Source organism: Hemitrygon akajei, chromosome 9 (assembly GCF_048418815.1).
Source record: "Hemitrygon akajei chromosome 9, sHemAka1.3, whole genome shotgun sequence".
Taxonomy (NCBI): domain Eukaryota; kingdom Metazoa; phylum Chordata; class Chondrichthyes; order Myliobatiformes; family Dasyatidae; genus Hemitrygon; species Hemitrygon akajei.
The window spans coordinates 159,279,994-159,297,030 of NC_133132.1; the positions used below are offsets into that span (position 1 = coordinate 159,279,994).

A 17,037-nucleotide genomic window follows, 5' to 3' on the forward strand; every position below is an offset into this window, starting at 1 on the left:
ACTGCAGCTCAACATCAGTAAGACAAAGGAGATGGTGATGGACTTTAGGAAGACTAAGCCTGCACTGTTCCCTGTTACTATTGACGGTGAAGACGTGGATGTGGTGAGGACCTACACATACCTGGGGGTGCACCTGGATGACAGACTTGAGTAGAGCACCAACACAGAGGGTCTGTACAAGAAGGGCCAGAGTTGCCTCTACTTCCTGAGGAAACTGAGGTCCTTTGGAATATGCAGGCCTCTCCTTCACATGTTTTACCAGTCTGCTGTTGCCAGTACAATCTGCTATGCAGTGGTGTGCTGGGGCAATGGCATCAACATGGGTGATGCCAACAGGCTTAATAAACTGATTAGAAAGGCTGGCTCTGTTATAGGAGTCAAACTGGACACACTGGAGGCTGTGGTAGAACAAAGGACCCTACGAAAAATCCTGGCAGTTCTGGACAATGTTTCTCACTCTCTGAATGTCAACTTGGCTGAATAGAGGAGCACTTTTAGTAATAGACTAAGGCAAATGTATTACTCCAAAGACCATTATACGAGGTCATTCTAAAGCCTGATTTATACTTCTGCATCAAATCTACGCCGTTGGTGCCATGTACCCTACGCCGTAGGCTGAGGTGCACCTCCCCAAAAGAGTAACTTGTGCGTTGCGGCGACGCAGACTGCAACAACTGTGATTGGTCCGCTTGGTAGCATCGCATTTCCTCCTACGCATTCCCGGTTGCTTCTTCTCTGCCATGTCTGTACACCAAGACAAAATAGATGAACCAAATCGTGAACTCTACCTGCCGACATGCAAAAATATTTGAAATGCATTTCCTCGTCCATGTCTCTCATGAAGGAACTCAACACAGTGGCATAGAAACCCTACCGCCAACTAGCGTTTTGGAGCACACCAATGCATGCTCGCTAGGGCGTAGAGCCTACGCAAATGTATAAATCAGGCCTATGACATAGGCTACAGCGTAGCTCATACGCACAACTATAAATCAGCCATTACCCTCAGCTGTTAGGCTCAGTAATGAGTCAACCTATAGCTGGGGAATATGACTTCATCCAGTTAGACTGTTTGAGGTAACTTATTTTTTCTTTCTTTCTTCTCTTCCAGTATTTGTATATCTGTGCACTTATAATGCTACGGTGACACTGTAACTTCCTGTGGGATCAGTAAAGTATATTTATCTATTTATCTATCTGTCTGTCTATGAGGAATAAACAGTTGAAGTTTCAAGCTGAGAGCCTTCTTCAGGACTGGATGGAAGGATGAAGAACCCAGAATAAAGTTGCGGGGAAGGTGTTACAAGCTGGCGTATGATGTGTGGAACCAGTTGAAGGGCGAAGGTGGGTGGTGAAGCCGATGAAGTGAGAAGCTGGGAGGTGGAAGAAATGAAGGGCTGTAGAAAATGGAATCTGATCGGAGAGGACAGTGGTCCATGAGCAGGGGAGGTGGGTGGGGAAGCATTAACTGATGGAGTGATGGGCTGCTGAGAAGAGAAGGAGTAAGAAAGAAGCCAGAATGGGGAATGGAAAAAGAGAGAATGTTGACGAGTGAGAAATTGATGGAAGTTAGAGAAAACTCCTTATTGATGCCCTTTTTGGTGGCAAGCTATCTTAACGTTCTCATAATCTGACTTTTACTTGTTTTTCTCTTTTCCACTCCACAAGTAAAATATGATTTTTATGGCTTTCTGAACTTTGTCCTGTGAAAGTACGACATATTTTGAATGAAGATGGTGAAACATATTCTTAACCAAATGCCATGAACAATAGCCAAGATGAACTGGACTCTGCTTCTAATCAGTTCAGATTGATATCTCTAAAATCTTTCAAGTTGGATGTCATTGAAATAAATTAAGGTCATGGAGCATCATTTAGTTCAGAATGGCTATTCATTTTCCTTTAATCTCTGTTTAAAAGGTTTCAATATCATGATCTCAGATAAATAAAGCACGTGGTAAATTTTGGAATTTATTTGAGATTTGCAGCCCACCCTACATAGTCATATAAATCTAGATGAATGAGCTATGGAATCTATCTCCCTTTCTGAGGAGCAAGCCAAGGCAAGGTTTACCTACCCTTTTATTTATTCCTCTCTCAGTGATGTGGAAGTGGTTGTTGAGGCCAAAGAGGATTTTAACTAAAGCTCTCAGGAGAAGACAAATGGATAGCAATCCCGAGCTGGAAAGGAATCAGACTTCTGAAAAGTTTGGTAATTAATTAGCAACTGTAAAGGGATTCTTGATTTGTGTCCAGAAAACACTAGTTTGAAAATGACCTGGAGACTTGCTAATTAGCCATATTTGTAAAACATCATTGGAATGGAAATTCTGTGCATTGAATGGCTAAAAACAAACAGCTCAACAAGCACCTGGTGGTGGATAAGTCCAATAAAACATGAGTCCTGAAGAATGAGTAGTGGATGGAAGGAACACAGGTGATGCAATTATCATGATGTGCAGAGTCTTAAAACATTTTACACATCTGCAGCAGAAGTACCAACACTTGTTTCTGTGCACTCAGAAACGGGTCATTATATTTGCTGTAATGGGTCAGTCTTAGATTTTGAGATTACTTGTATACATTATTGTGTGACTTGTACAAAGCAGTTTCTTACACTCATGCCATAATGTGGTACAAAAATGTGTAACTTTTAATTCCTCCATGTCTATAAACCTAATTAATTTATTTCAGACTAAAAAGGTAGTTTACCCTCCTGGCCTTTTCTTTCTCCTCTATATACAGTCATCCCTCAGTATCTGCGGGGGATTGTTTCCAGGACCCCCGTGGATACCAAAATTCGTAGATGCTCAGGTCTGCTGTATAAAATGGTGTAGTAATTGCATATAACCTACGCTCATCCTCCCGTATACTTTAAATCATCTCTAGACAACTTGTAGTACCTAGTACAATGTAAATGCTATGTAAGTAGTTGTTACACTGTATTATTTAGGGAATAAGGATGCTTTGGAGGAGGCTCAATAATACTAAAGTCAGGATTTGTGGAGGTTGAAGGCTGAGGATCTTCAAGCGTTGAAGGTCGAGGCTTCACAATTGCAGATGCTTTAGTTAGAAACATTGTTATAGGAAGCTGTTTCTTCTTTTTCTTTGCATCATCAAACAAATCTTGCAGTGGTTGTAGACATGTTGTTATTCCTCGGGTGACACAGAGGCTTCATTCCATCGAAGGATCGTACTCGAGAATCATATCCTTTAACACTTGCGCCTGTTGAAAAGCTGCTGCAAATTTTTCATGTGTCCAAATTGATGGCTCTACCTCCTCTAAATCTTCTGCATCATCATCTCCTTTAAAGGATTTCAGCAGATCTTCTTCTCCGAATATTTTCGATCCGCGGTTGGTTGAATCCGCGATGTGGAACCCGCGGATACGGAGGGCCAACTGTAGTAGCTGTGTTCTAATGCTGCATCTTACCATTCTGGAAATTACCTGGAAGCTGATGAGCATTTTATTCTGTGCTGTTGTGTATTTATTATTTTCAGTCATTTTTGAGTAATGTGTATATATTTTGATTAAGCATTCTTGTTTAAATAATTAATTATAGATTGTATGTATAAATATGCGAATTGCATACATCGTTGCAGTATCACATGCGTGTCTCGTTTAAAGTGAACTCAAAATTAGACTCATATTTCAGACTTTGGTATCCTCCTTTGAATTAGTTTATTGCTTTGAAGTTACAAAACATAATATATTCAGCTCTTTAGTACATGTTTCCAGAGTAGAAAAAACACCTGACAAGTCACACTCAAAATTATTTGCCATTGTCTTCAGCGTCTGTGAGCCAATTAAAACAAATATTCTACACTGCAGAAAAGATTATATTAATTTTATCTGTACAAAAGGTAATGGAATAGAAATTTACATGCAGCTTAAACTAATAGAGGTTTACTTGAAGTTTTCTGTTGCATACCCTTTGCAAAACTACTGAGTTTTAACATTCACGATAGAAAATATTGAAATATTTGTTTAAGTGTTTGTAATTTGGTTTAGTCAAATAAACCTTAAGGAGAGCTTTAATGATATTCTCCTAGATAAAGTGAGTTGCTTTTTAAATTTCTGCCTTTGATTCTTGTCACCAGTTTTTGTCAACTTTCTGCTTTGGCAGTGTAGGAATTTGATTAATTCAGGATGAAAAACTTAGCATCTGAGAGAGAAAACTAATTATTCCTCTGACTAAAATCACGTTTACCTGTTTTATGAGTAGTCATTTTGTTCTTCTGTTCGTATTTTCATGTTGCCACTCACTACCCTTTATTATGGTGCTTCCACCTGGGAAGGGTAGGCTAGTATATTAGATTACTTTGCATGTGTAAATGATAAAACTAACAGCAGCACATATTTGATCTTGCAAGTTCTCTGGCATACAAGCATGTTTATAGTCTTGAAGGTAAAGGAGGATTTACATATTGATATTATATCATTACAATGTATTTGTTTTAATTCAAGTTCAAGTTTAATTGTCATCCGGCCATACATGAATACCCATGAATGTAGCCAAACAAAACATCATTACCCTGGGGCCAAGGTGCAACACAGTCATCATCATGACTTGGCTTCGTGAACGAAGATTTAGGAAGGGGGCTGCTGGCATCTGCTGCAGGCTCGCTGGTGGCTGACAAGGCCAATATGGGACAGGCAGACCTGGCCACAGCGGCTGCAGGGGAAGATCTGTTCTGGGTTTGGTGCGGCTGTGTCGCGGTTCTTCCTCCTTCTCCTTTTGTCCTCAAGGCCAGCCCTGCGTGCGTTCTCGAAGGAGGAGACAGACTGGTGAATGGTGTGTTGCCAGACCTCGCGATCAGAGGCTGGAGTAGACCACTGGCGATGGTCAATGTGACAGGCACCAAGGGATTTCTTCAGAGAGTCCTTGTACCTCTTCTTCAGTGCCCCCCTGTCACGGTGGCCAGTGGAGAGTTCGCCATACAGCACAATGTTGGACAGGTGATGATCCTCCATCCTGGAGACGTGCCCTGCCCAGTGCAGCTGCGTCTTCAACAGCGTGGCCTCGATGTTGGTGACCTCCACCTGTTCGAGGACTTCAGTGTTGGTGACGAAGTCACTCCAGTGGATGTTGAGGATGGTGCAGAGGCAGTGCTGGTGAAAACGCACAAGGAGTCATAGGTGGTGATGGTAGGTGACCCACGACTCGGAGCCGTACAGGAGGGTGGTCAGTACAACGGCTCTGTACACGCTGATCTTTGTGCCTTTCTTCAGGTGCTTGTGTTCCAGACTCTGTACAGCCTGCCGAATGCGCTGTTTACCTTTGCCAGTCTGTTGTCAATCTCTTTGTCGATCTTGGCATCTGACGAGATGGTGCACCCCAGGTAGCTGAACTGGTGGACTGTCTTCAGCTCTGCCTCGCCAATGGTGATGCAGGGAGGGTGGGAATCTTCCTGAGGTGCGGGCTGATGGAGAACTTCTGTTTTCAAGATGAATTCCAGTCTGAAGAGCTCGGCAGCCTCGGCAAAGCAGGATGTTATACGCTGCAGGACTGTCTCTGCGTGGGCAACAAGGGCAGCATCATCGACGAAGAGTAGCTCTCGGGTGAGTTGCTCCACTGTCTTGGTGTGGGACTGTAGTTGCCTCAGGTTGAACAGGCTGCCATCGGTGCGGTATCGGATGTAGACACCGTCCTCGTCATTAAGGTCCTCTGTGGCTCTTTCGAGCGTTATGCTGAAGAAGATGGTGAAGAGAGTCGGCGCGAGGACGCAGCCTTGCTTTACACTGCTGCCTATTTGGAAGGGCTCTGAGAGGTCATCGTTGTGTCTGACTTGGCCACACTGATCTTCATGTAGCTGGATGACCATGCTGAGAAACTTTGGGGGGCATCCCAGTCGTTCCATGATTTGCCACAGGCATTCCCTACTCACAGTGTCAAACGCTTTGTTAAGGTCGACAAACATCACGTACAGTCCCTTGTTCTGTTCCCTACGTTTCTCTTGGGAGCTGCCTGAGAACAAATACCATGTCAGTGGTGCTCCTGTTGGCTCTGAAGTACAGATGACACAAATGCACATATAGCACATGTAAGATAGCAAACACATATAAGATATCAGTAAAATACAGTCACACAAGAAAACATAGTCCAAAACCCTGAGTCCATGAATGTACCCAGACAGTGGAAAACATCCTGTATTGTCCCGGTACCGAAGAAACCACAACCAAAGGAGTTGAATGACTTCAGACCTGTTGCCTTGACGTCGCACGTGATGAAGACCATGGAGCGGCTGATAATACAGAATCTGAGGCCACAAACCAGGCACGCCCAGGATCCTCTTCAGTTTGCGTATAAGGAGAAGGTGGGAGTGGAGGATGCTATCACGTATTTGCTGCACAAATCACTCTCTCACCTAGAGGGGGTCAGTTGTGCTGTGAGGATTACATTCCTTGACTTCTCTAGTGCCTTTAACACCATCCAGCCCAAGATCTTAAGGCACAAACTAACGGAGATGGGAGTAGACTCTCACATGGTGGATTGGATAGTGGACTACTTGACAGATAGACCTCAGTATGTGCGGTTGGGAGACTGTAGGTCTGACACGGTGGTCAGCAGCACAGGGGCGCCGCAGGAAACCGTACTCTCTCCGGTCCTGTTCACCCTGTACACATCAGACTTCCAATATAACTCGGAGTCCTGCCATGTGCAGAAGTTCGCTGATGACACGGCCATAGTGGGGTGTGTCAGGAATGGACAGGAGGAGGAGTATAGGAAACTGATACAGGACTTTGTGATATGGTGCAACTCAAGCTACCTGCGTCTCAATATCACCAAGACCAAGGAGATGGTGGTGGACTTTAGGAGATCTAGGCCTCATATGGAGCCAGTGATCATTAATGGAGAATGTGTGGAGCAGGTTAAGACCTACAAGTATCTGGGAGTACAGTTAGACGAGAAGCTAGACTGGACTGCCAACACAGATGCCTTGTGCAGGAAGGCACAGAGTCGACTGTACTTCCTAAGAAGGTTGGCGTCATTCAATGTCTGTAGTGAGATGCTGAAGATGTTCTATAGGTCAGTTGTGGAGAGCGCCCTCTTCTTGTGGTGGCGTGTTGGGGAGGAAGCATTAAGAAGAGGGACGCCTCACGTCTTAATAAGCTGGTAAGGAAGGCGGGCTCTGTCGTGGGCAAAGTACTGGAGAGTTTAACATTGGTAGCTGAGCGAAGGGCGCTGAGTAGGCTACGGTCAATTATGGATAACTCTGAACATCCTCTACATAGCACCAGCCAGAGACAGAGAAGCAGTTTCAGCGACAGGTTACTATCGATGCAATGCTCCTCAGACAGGATGAAGAGGTCAATACTCCCCAATGCCATTAGGCTTTACAATTCTACCGCCAGGACTTAAGAACTTTTTAAAAGCTATTATTAATGCTTTTTGAGATAGTGATTTAGATGCATATCATATTTTTTTACTGAGTTAAGTATTGTATGTAATTAGTTTTGCTACAACAAGTGTATGGGACATTGGAAAAAAAGTTGAATTTCCCCATGGGGATGAATAAAGTATCTATCTATCTATCTATCTATCTATCTACAATCTGCAATTGAACACAATGTGGCTTGTCGTCTGCCAAGTGAACACTAGGGGCAGCATCGACTCAAGCCTGGATTCTCAACAAAACTGCATTATCTTTTAGACTGATAGTTGCCTTGACTCTTATTTTTTACAATCTTTAATTCATGTGACAAGAATTGAGGTTTCAGAGGAACAAAAATTTGCGATTAGTCGCTTTTTTTTAGAATTCCATAACATTTAGATGGGTTAAAATTTACTATTGCAAGATTTGCATCATAATCCTTGCATGGGGATAATGTGGCATGGGTTTAATGTCATCATTAAAATTAAGAGTATAGGAGCTTTTATGTTCTAATGACCTGTTGGTAGCAAACAGCAAAGGTGCAACCATCAGGATGCTCTTTATCAACTACAACTCAGCATTCAATACTATCAAACATCGCTAAACTAATCAGTAAGCTTCATGGCCTTGGCCTCAATACCTCCTTGTGCAATTGGATTCTCGCTTTTCTCACTTGCAGACTCCAGTCAGTTTGGATTGGCACCAACATCACTTTCACAATCTCCATCAGCACAGGTGCACCACAATTCTGTGTACTTAGCCCCCTGTTCTACTCCCTTTACAGTTATGACTGTGTGGCTAAGCACAGCTCAATGCCTTAATAAGTTTGCTGAAGACACCACTGTCATCGGCCGAATCAAAGGCGGCAACAAATCAGCATATAGGAGAGAGATTGAAAATCTGTCTGATTGGTGCCACAGCAGCCTCTTATTCAATGTCAGCAAGACCAAGGAGTCCATGAGCCAGTCCTCACTGGGGGATCGGAGGAGAAGAGAGGAGCATTAAATTCCTGAGTGTTATCATTTCGGAGGTCCTGCCTTAGACCCAGCATGTAAGTGCAATTATGAAGAAAGCACGGCAATGTTTCTACTTCCTTAGAAGTTTGCGAAGATTTGGTGGGACATTGAAAACTTCTATAGATTGTGGTGAAGATTATATTGACTAGCTGCATCACAGCCTGGTATGTAAACACCAATTGCCTTAAAAATCCAACAAGAAGTATTGAAGTCCTGATGAAGGGTCTCAGCCCAAAATGTCGACTGTTTACTCGTTTCCATATATGCTGCCCAGACTGTGCTGTATTATTTCTTGGATAGTAATTAGTTAACATACTCCCGTGGGATGGGTAGTTTTTATCTGAACATTAGTTAACCATGACATTCGGTCAACATCTGACATCTTTAGCAGCAATCTATCCTGATCTTCCTGTGGGCATGTTTTGAGCTTCCATAATAGGTGTTATTACTATTCTATACAAGTCTAAATGGTTTTGATTTTGAAATTCATTTGGGTCTTGTCCTACTTACACAGCATAATCAAAATTGCTCTCAGAAGCCCAGATGTGCATTGAATGCTTCTATTTACAGTACAATACTTAAAATACAAAGAAAAATTTACAAATGTTTCTATTCTAATGCAGCAAAACTACTGTTTACTAACTGCAGAAAATTGAATTAATGGTTGAATTATCCAGAGCTAACAGTCTGCTTCATTCTCACTGATGGTATCGGCTTCTGTTGTGGGATTTAGCTGTTTTTGTGTTTGCTTTATCATTTTAAAACAGCAACATTCCCAACGAATGGATCAGGGGAAAAAATGTCACGGAGTGTAGAAAGAAAAATAGGAATTTTACTGGTTAAGTACATGATAGGTGAAAAGCAAAAAGCTGCAATTAATATAAATTGGAATTAATCAAAATTCTTGGAAATACTCAGCAGGTGAGGTAACATCTGGGAAGCGATATATCGAGTCAACACTTCAGGTTGATACACTTTTATCAGAACTAAGAAGAGTCAGGAATTGACATGCAGTACTTTAATTGCAGAGATCGAGGATGTGTGAAGAGGATAAAGAGCAAAGGTGCAGCTCTGGAGAATTGAATAAAACAAATGGTGATGATGGCTGATAGAGGGTGGCTGAAACTAGTTATCAAGTCCAAAAGACCATAAGATTTAGGAGCAGAAGTAGGCCATTTGGCTCATCGAGTCTGCTTCACCATTCAATCATGAACTGATCCAATTCTTCCAGTCATCCCCACTCCCCTGCTTTCACCCATACCCTTTGATCAACAGCCTATCTTTCTCTGCCTTAAATACCCCTAATGACTTGGCCTCCACAGCCACTCATGGCAACAAATTCCACAGATTTACCACCCTGTGAACCAGGTGAGATCATCCATCATGTGCACTCCCAGAAAATTGGTGCACTTAATTCTCTCACCATATACGAGTGGTGAGGAGGGGTCAGCCTGCACCTTCCTGAAGTCCACAATCATCTCTTTGGTCTTGTCCACATTGAGGCTCAAGTTGTTATGCTTGCAACATTTTACAAGCTGCTGCACCTGCTCTCTGTACAGTGTCTCATCACCATTGTTGATGAGACACTGTTGTGTCATCAGCGACTTGGATTATTCTGTTTGAACTGGATCAAGCACTGCACTCAAGCGTCAGCAGCGTGAATGGCAGTGGCCTAAATACACATCCCTGGGGTGGAGGGGGAGGGAAGTTGCTGGTGTTCAGCATAATGGAAAAGGAGAAGTTGCTGCCAGCACAGACTGACTGTGGCCTTTTTGTCAAGAGGTCCAAGATGCAGTTTCAGAGAGAGGTGTTGAGACACAATGAGAGCAGTTTGCCCATCAGCTTCTGAAGGATAATTGTATTAGTAGAAGGGATGTGGAATGATGTTTTGAGCTGAGTCCACTACTCTCTGTAGCTTTTTGCATTCCCGTGCATTCAAATTGCTGCTCGTGACCATGATGTAATCAGTCAAGATACTTTCAGCTGTACATCTGTGTAAGTTTGGAGCATCCAGAGGTGAGCCAAACTCTCTACATTCTAGGTAAGTAGAGAGGCTGGTGTGTCTAGTGATTGCAGCTACATTCTGGGCCCAGGGCAGGTCATCTAATATGTTGAAGTCCAGGAAGTTAATGCTGATGAACCTCTCCATTGCCGGTTCACCAATGCAGGTTGCTGCATGTTTGTCCTCCTTTCCTGAAGTCAGAGATCTTAGTTTTACTGAAGTTGAGAAATAGGGTGATGATGTGGCAGCACTCAACCAATTGACCTATATCACTCTGGTATGCTGACTCATCACCAGCTGTGATTTATCCAACAGTGGTGTAGTCAGCAAATGTGTATATGCCTTAAGTATCATAGCTGATCTGCCAGGAGGTGATAAGCAGAAAATTAATAGCAATAAAGGTATGTTTCAAAACAAAATGTGTTAGATCTGGAAGGTAAGAGCACAACAATGCTGAAAATATGAAGTGAAATAGAATGCAGGAAATATTCCATAGGTCAGGCAGCATGTATGGGGAGAATGGAACAGTTAAGATGTCTGTAACATTTTGTCAGAATTGGATAGTTTTGGTACATTTTAAAAAGGCTAGTTGTCAAAGTTGTTGACTTCAGTATTGAGTCATGAAGGCTCATGACATATCATTACATTATCAAGTTGAAGTTCAATTTAAGTTTAATTATCATTCAAACATACATTAATACAGCTGAATGAAACAGCATTCTCTCAGGGCCAAGGTGCAAAACGTACACAGCACAAGGCACAAACAGAGCATACAAGATAGCAAGCAACCATACAGCCACGCAAAAAAAATAAAAATAAAATGTGTGTGCATATATCCCAAGTCCCTAAGTGACATGTCCCACAAATTGATTGTGCATGGGTGCCATCGGCAAGTAAAAGCAGTTCCACAGGTGAACGGACACACATGATCCAGCTTGTCATTCTACTGATTGCCTAATCTTGTGTTGGGCTTCATGGGACAAGTGTAAGAGGACGTTGTCAGGGGGCTAGAATGGAAGCGAGATGGGAAATTGGAAAGACAATGAAGTGGATTGCACTTGCAGACTGAATAGGTTCTACAAAGCACTCAAGAAAGGTAGAGTACCGAATACTGATCAGAAAGAAAGTAGATGTCTCAATACGTTGCTCCTTTACTCAGATGAAGTGTTTGGATCCCTGGATGATGTGAAGTAGGAAAATAAAAGAGCAGATCTCCAACTGATGCAGGTGCATGGGAAGTTGCCAGAAAAGATAACTTGGTTGTTAGTGAAAATAGAAGAGCAGAGCAGAGAGTCATTAAGTGAGCAGTCCATGTGGGGCAGCTGGAAGGGGGTGAGAGGGGAGCTATAAGTCCTGATCTTTAGAGAGGGCCTAACATTTGAAGATTATAATTTGGTTCCCAAAGATTCTAATAAAGGTATCATGGAGGAGTTTTTAATATGCAAATATCCCAGAGGTTCAATTTAAATTGTGCATTCTTGACTACTTTCATTTCTTGCCTTGAGACCTTGAGATCCAGGGGTCTCTTAGCACAACTTTTTATAGCATTAGTTAGGTCACAGCTCAAATAAAAGTATGCATTTCTGGTTGCCATGTTACAGGAAGAATGTGATTGCACTGGGGATGTTGCAGAGGATGTTGTCTGGGATAAAATGTTTCAGAATTTGGCAAGGTTGAGTTTATTTTCCTTGGAGCAGAGGTGGTTGAGTAGGGATCAGATAGGGCTATGTAAAAATCGGAGGAGCGCAGACTGAGTAAATAGGAAGAAAATTTGCTCCATGCCAGATGTGTCTAAACTACCGTAATAGGAAAAGGTATAAGGTGAGGAATAAGAGCTTTAGAGGAGTACTGAGAAAAGGTATTTGATGACCAGAGCACACTGCCTGAGAGTAGGCAGATGCTCTCATAACATTTCGGAAGTACCTGAACAAATACTTGAGTTGCTAAGGCACTGTTGATTACAGGCCAAGTACTAGTGAATGGGACTGGGGTGTCAGCATACACATGACGACCAGAAGGATTGATCTCTATGCTGTATGACCTTGACCACTGAAGCTCATTGGCTGATGTGTCTAAACCTCTGTGGTCCTGATTTCTTCTACCAGTTTTCTCCCTCTGCCAGCTGAGTGGTGAAGTGCATGAAGAAGTGGATGTGGATGCTGTCGAAAGCTTGCAGAAGTATGTTGGCCTGCACTGAGTGTATTTGCATTAGGGAAAGGCTGGACAAACCTGGACTGCCTTTCAGGAACACAGAAGGTTGAGGGTTAATCTGATAAAATTATGGAAGGAATCGATAGGGTGGATGATCAGAAAGTTTATCCAGAGTGGAAGCGTCAAATACTAGTGGGCAGATGAGATAAGAGAGAGAACATTTGAAGCAGATTTGTGAACCACATCTTTTGCAGAGATTGGTAGGTATCTAGAACGCGCTAGTGGTGAGGTCGGATCATAGTGTATGATAGCAATATTTAAGAGGCAATCAGACAGGCACCTGAACAGGGTGGGATAAAGGAATATGGACTGTTTGCAGGCAGATGGGATTAGTTTAGAATTGGCATTCTGATCAGCGCAGATATAATGGGTTAAAGGTCTGTTCTTGTGCTACACTTTTCTGCCTGAAAACTTTTGAACCTTGCGTGTTGCAGTTTTGCAACAGCAAGCACTTGAATAATACGGAACAATTTCTCCCCAATTGTCCATAAAAAACCTTCACTGTCTTTTCACTTTTGCTGTTTTGAAATATGCTTAAAATAACATCCTTTTGTGAAAGGATGCCAACACTTCAAGGACTAGGCTGCAGCCACTTTTACAGCGCAATTGGATACGGACAATTTATAGAGTTCATTCTCAATCTGGAAAATAAACCGGAGTTGCGACAGAGATGGAGGGGAATATAGCTTGCTGAGTTTTTCTTATATTTACTACTTCTGCAATTTTCTTATATGGTTTCAGTCTGGAGCCCATTTACTTTTCTCTGCAAGTTCACTTACAAGTTTGAAGATGGTGATAAGTCAATTCTGCCTCTTTACATATTAATCTGATTATAAAAACTCGGAAGAATTAAATGTACTGATAAAAATTAAATTTCTAAAGCTGCAGTTCTGATTGTTACATTTGAAATCATTTAACATGTATAAGACACAGTTAAATACAAATATTGATGTGCAGAGAAAAACAACTTTAATCTAAAAAAGTCCATGTCTGTCTTTCATGATAATTTGTACATTTTCCCTTCATAACAGAATAACACAATATTCCATTATGTTTTGTAGATGATGAAACATGCTTGGGAAAATTATAAACGTCACGCATGGGGATCAAATGAATTGAAACCCTTATCTAAACAACAACATTCTAGTAGTCTCTTTGGTAAGTTCTTTTTTTGGTTGTCCTAACTAATTCTTAGATTTATTATTGGACAGGAAACTGAAGAATTCCTATATATTTCACCTATATTAGAAAATCTATTTCATGAAAAAAGCTGCTGGTTATGATTTATTTTCATAACTTAGCAAAATTTGACTATTGAAAGGAGCTTGAATTCTCAAGTATTTTGTTCTGATGTTTGTAGAAATCCATTGCAAAATGCCAAAAAAATGTTGTGTCAAATCAACAACAATTGCAATAATCCCAAGATGCCTTACCAATATCAGTTCTATTAATGTATCACTTTTTCTAAGTTTAGTCAGATTTAAACTTCCCGCTGTTCTCTGTATACTGACCCACTTTACTGTGTTCACTATTCTGCTTCATTGAACTTGACAAGTCATGCTTTATTTGCTTTTCTGGCCCCCCAACACTCATATCTTTTGTACTTGAACTGTTTTTGTTAACTAATTGCTCACTTTTCTGATTTCCACGGCATCAGTTTGTCTGTTCCCGTGCAAATCAGGTGCATGACAGCTGTGGCAGTGTTTGCGTGCTGTACTTACTATAAGGCAAAAATGGCAGTGATGCTTCATTCCCTGATGAGCTCAATGCCTTTGATGTTCGCTTTGGAAGGGAGAATAACATTAGACATGTGCATCCAAGAACGCTGTGACTCTGTCTTGGAGACCAGAATCAGAATCAGGTTTAACATCACTGGCACATTTTGTGAAATTTGTTAACTGAGTGGCAGCAGTATAATGCAATACATTATAAATATGGAAAAAAATTACAGTAAGTATGAATAAACTCTTCGCAGGCTTTTTTTTCCTATAGTAAATCTATATACAGGCTGTCCCCGAATTATGAACGTCCGACTTACTGACAACTCGTACTTACAAACCGAGGAAGGAGAACGCCGTCCGCCATTTTAAGTCGTTGCCGTTGACACTGTTGAGTGTTTAACTTTGTATTTGGCTTAAATTGTTCTTAGTAAGATTGACCCTGACCCTGCCCCCCCCCCCCCCCCCCCCCCCGTTCTGGTTGGCTAGTGGCACAGTGAGTGAGATCAGTGCCAGGCTGGAGAACGGAGGTTCGCAAGTTCGATCCATTGACAGACCGCTCCCGTGCTGGGTTGATGTAGATCCAGTGACTCCCGTACCATCCGTGCCGGGTTGATTTCAAACTCGCAACTCGACTGCTTAAAAAAAAAACACAGGCCACCTCCAGTTTAAATTCCCACGCGGAATGTTGTGGAGGATCAAATACCCAAACCCAGCACAGCCCCCACTTGTCCCATTTGGCCTGTCTCAGTGCAGTGGTCCTTAGGACCCAGTGGACCTCGGGAGCTGGCGCAGTTTGGGATCCGCCACCCGCAGTGTTTCTGTTCCGTTGACGGGAAGCGATCGCAATTGAAAATAAAGTGGAAATAATAAAGTGTTTGGAAAGAGGCGAAATGCCATCGGTCATTGGAAAAGCGTTAGGCTACAGTCGGTCAACGATCAGAACAATTTTAAAGGATAAAATTAGAATAATGGAGCACTTGAAAGGCCCTGCCCCAATGAAAGCTACAATTATTACTGAGCAATGCAGTGGTTTAACATACGTTTCTTAAGTGTTTTATATGCATAGAAAGATAAAATATACACTATATACTAAGACAAACATTTGACTGACGCTAAATAATACCGGATGTACTTGTTCCGACGTACGTACAAATCCGACTTAAAGACGTACTCAGGAACGGAACTTGTACGTAACCCGGGGACTGCCTGTATGTATATGTGTGTATGTATAAAAATATAAATATAATAGTGAAATTAAGAATAGTAGTGCAAAACCCGACAATAATAAAAAAGTGAGGTAGTGTTCATAGGTTCAATGTCGATTTAGGAATCAGATGGCAGAGAGGAAGAAGCTGTTCCTGAATCACTGAATGTGTCCTTCAGGCTTTTGTACCTCCCAACTGATGATAACAGTGAGAAAAGGGCATGTCCTGGGTGATGAGGGTCCTTAATAATGGATGCTGCCTTTCTGAGCCACCATACCTTGAAGACGTCTTGGATACTAAGGATGCTAGTACCCAAGATAGAGCTGACTAATTGTACAACTTTCTGTAGCTTCTTTCGAGCCTGTGTAGTAGCACCACCCCCCCCCCCCAATACCAGATGGTGATGCAACCTTTCAAAATGCTCTCAGTGATACATCTGTAAAAGTTTTCGAGTGTTTTAGGTGACAAACCAAATCTCCTCAAATTCCTAATGAAATATAGCCGCTGAGAGAAAGACATTCTAACCATAGAGAGAGTACAAAGAAGGTTCACCAGATTGATTCCTGGGACGGCAGGACTTTCATATGAAGAAAGACTGGATCGACTAGGATTATACTCACTGGAATTTAGAAGATTGAGGGGGGATCTTATTGAAACGTATAAAATTCTAAAGGGATTGGACAGGCTAGATGCAGGAAGATTGTTTCCGATGTTGGGGAAGTCCAGAATGAGGGGTCACAGTTTAAGGATAAAGGGGAAGCCTTTTAGGACCGAGATGAGGAAAAACTTCTTCACACAGAGAGTAGTGAATCTGTGGAATTCTCTGCCACAGGAAACAGTTGAGGCCGGTTCATTGGCTATATTTAAGAGTAGGTTAGATATGGTCTTTGTGGCTAAAGGGATCAGGTGTTATGGAGAGAAAGCAGGTACAGGGTTCTGAGTTGGATGATCAGCCATGATCATACTGAATGGTGGTGCAGGCTCGAAGGGTCGAATGGCCTACTCCTGAACCTATTTTCTATGTTTCTATGTTTATAGCTTCATCGATATGGGACCAGGTTAGATCCTCAGAGATATTGACACCCAAGAATTTTGAAATTGCTCACTCTCTCCACTTCTGCTCCCTCTATGAGGATTGGTTTGTGTTCCCTTGTCTTACCCTTTCTGAAGTACACAATCATCTCCTTGGTCTTACTGATGTTGAGTGCAAGGTTTTTGCCGCAACACAGCTCAATTAGCTGGTATATCTCGCTCCTCTATGCCCTCTCATCTCCACCTGAGATTTTGTCAGCAATGGTTGTATCATCAGTAAATTTATAGATGGTATTTGAGCTCACCTAGGCACGCAGTCGTGAGTATAGAGGGAGTACAGTACTGAGCTAAGCAGTACTGACTCTGCAGAGAGTAGTGCAGACAGCCCAGCGCATCTGTAGATGTGAACTTCCCACTATTCAGGACATTTACAAAGACAGGTGTGCAAAAAGGGCCCGAAGGATCATTGGAGA

The 17,037-nt window shown here is 42.2% G+C and overlaps 1 protein-coding gene across 1 annotated transcript in view; it reads left to right on the forward strand.

Moving 5' to 3' along the window:
* Nucleotides 1-17,037, forward strand: part of man1a1 (mannosidase, alpha, class 1A, member 1) — a 445,121-nt gene that overhangs the window by 128,304 nt on the left and 299,780 nt on the right. The window contains exon 2 of the mRNA XM_073057385.1: nt 13,668-13,764. Within this exon, the coding sequence (XP_072913486.1) occupies nt 13,668-13,764 (97 nt within the window). The remainder of the gene's footprint in view (nt 1-13,667; nt 13,765-17,037) is intronic.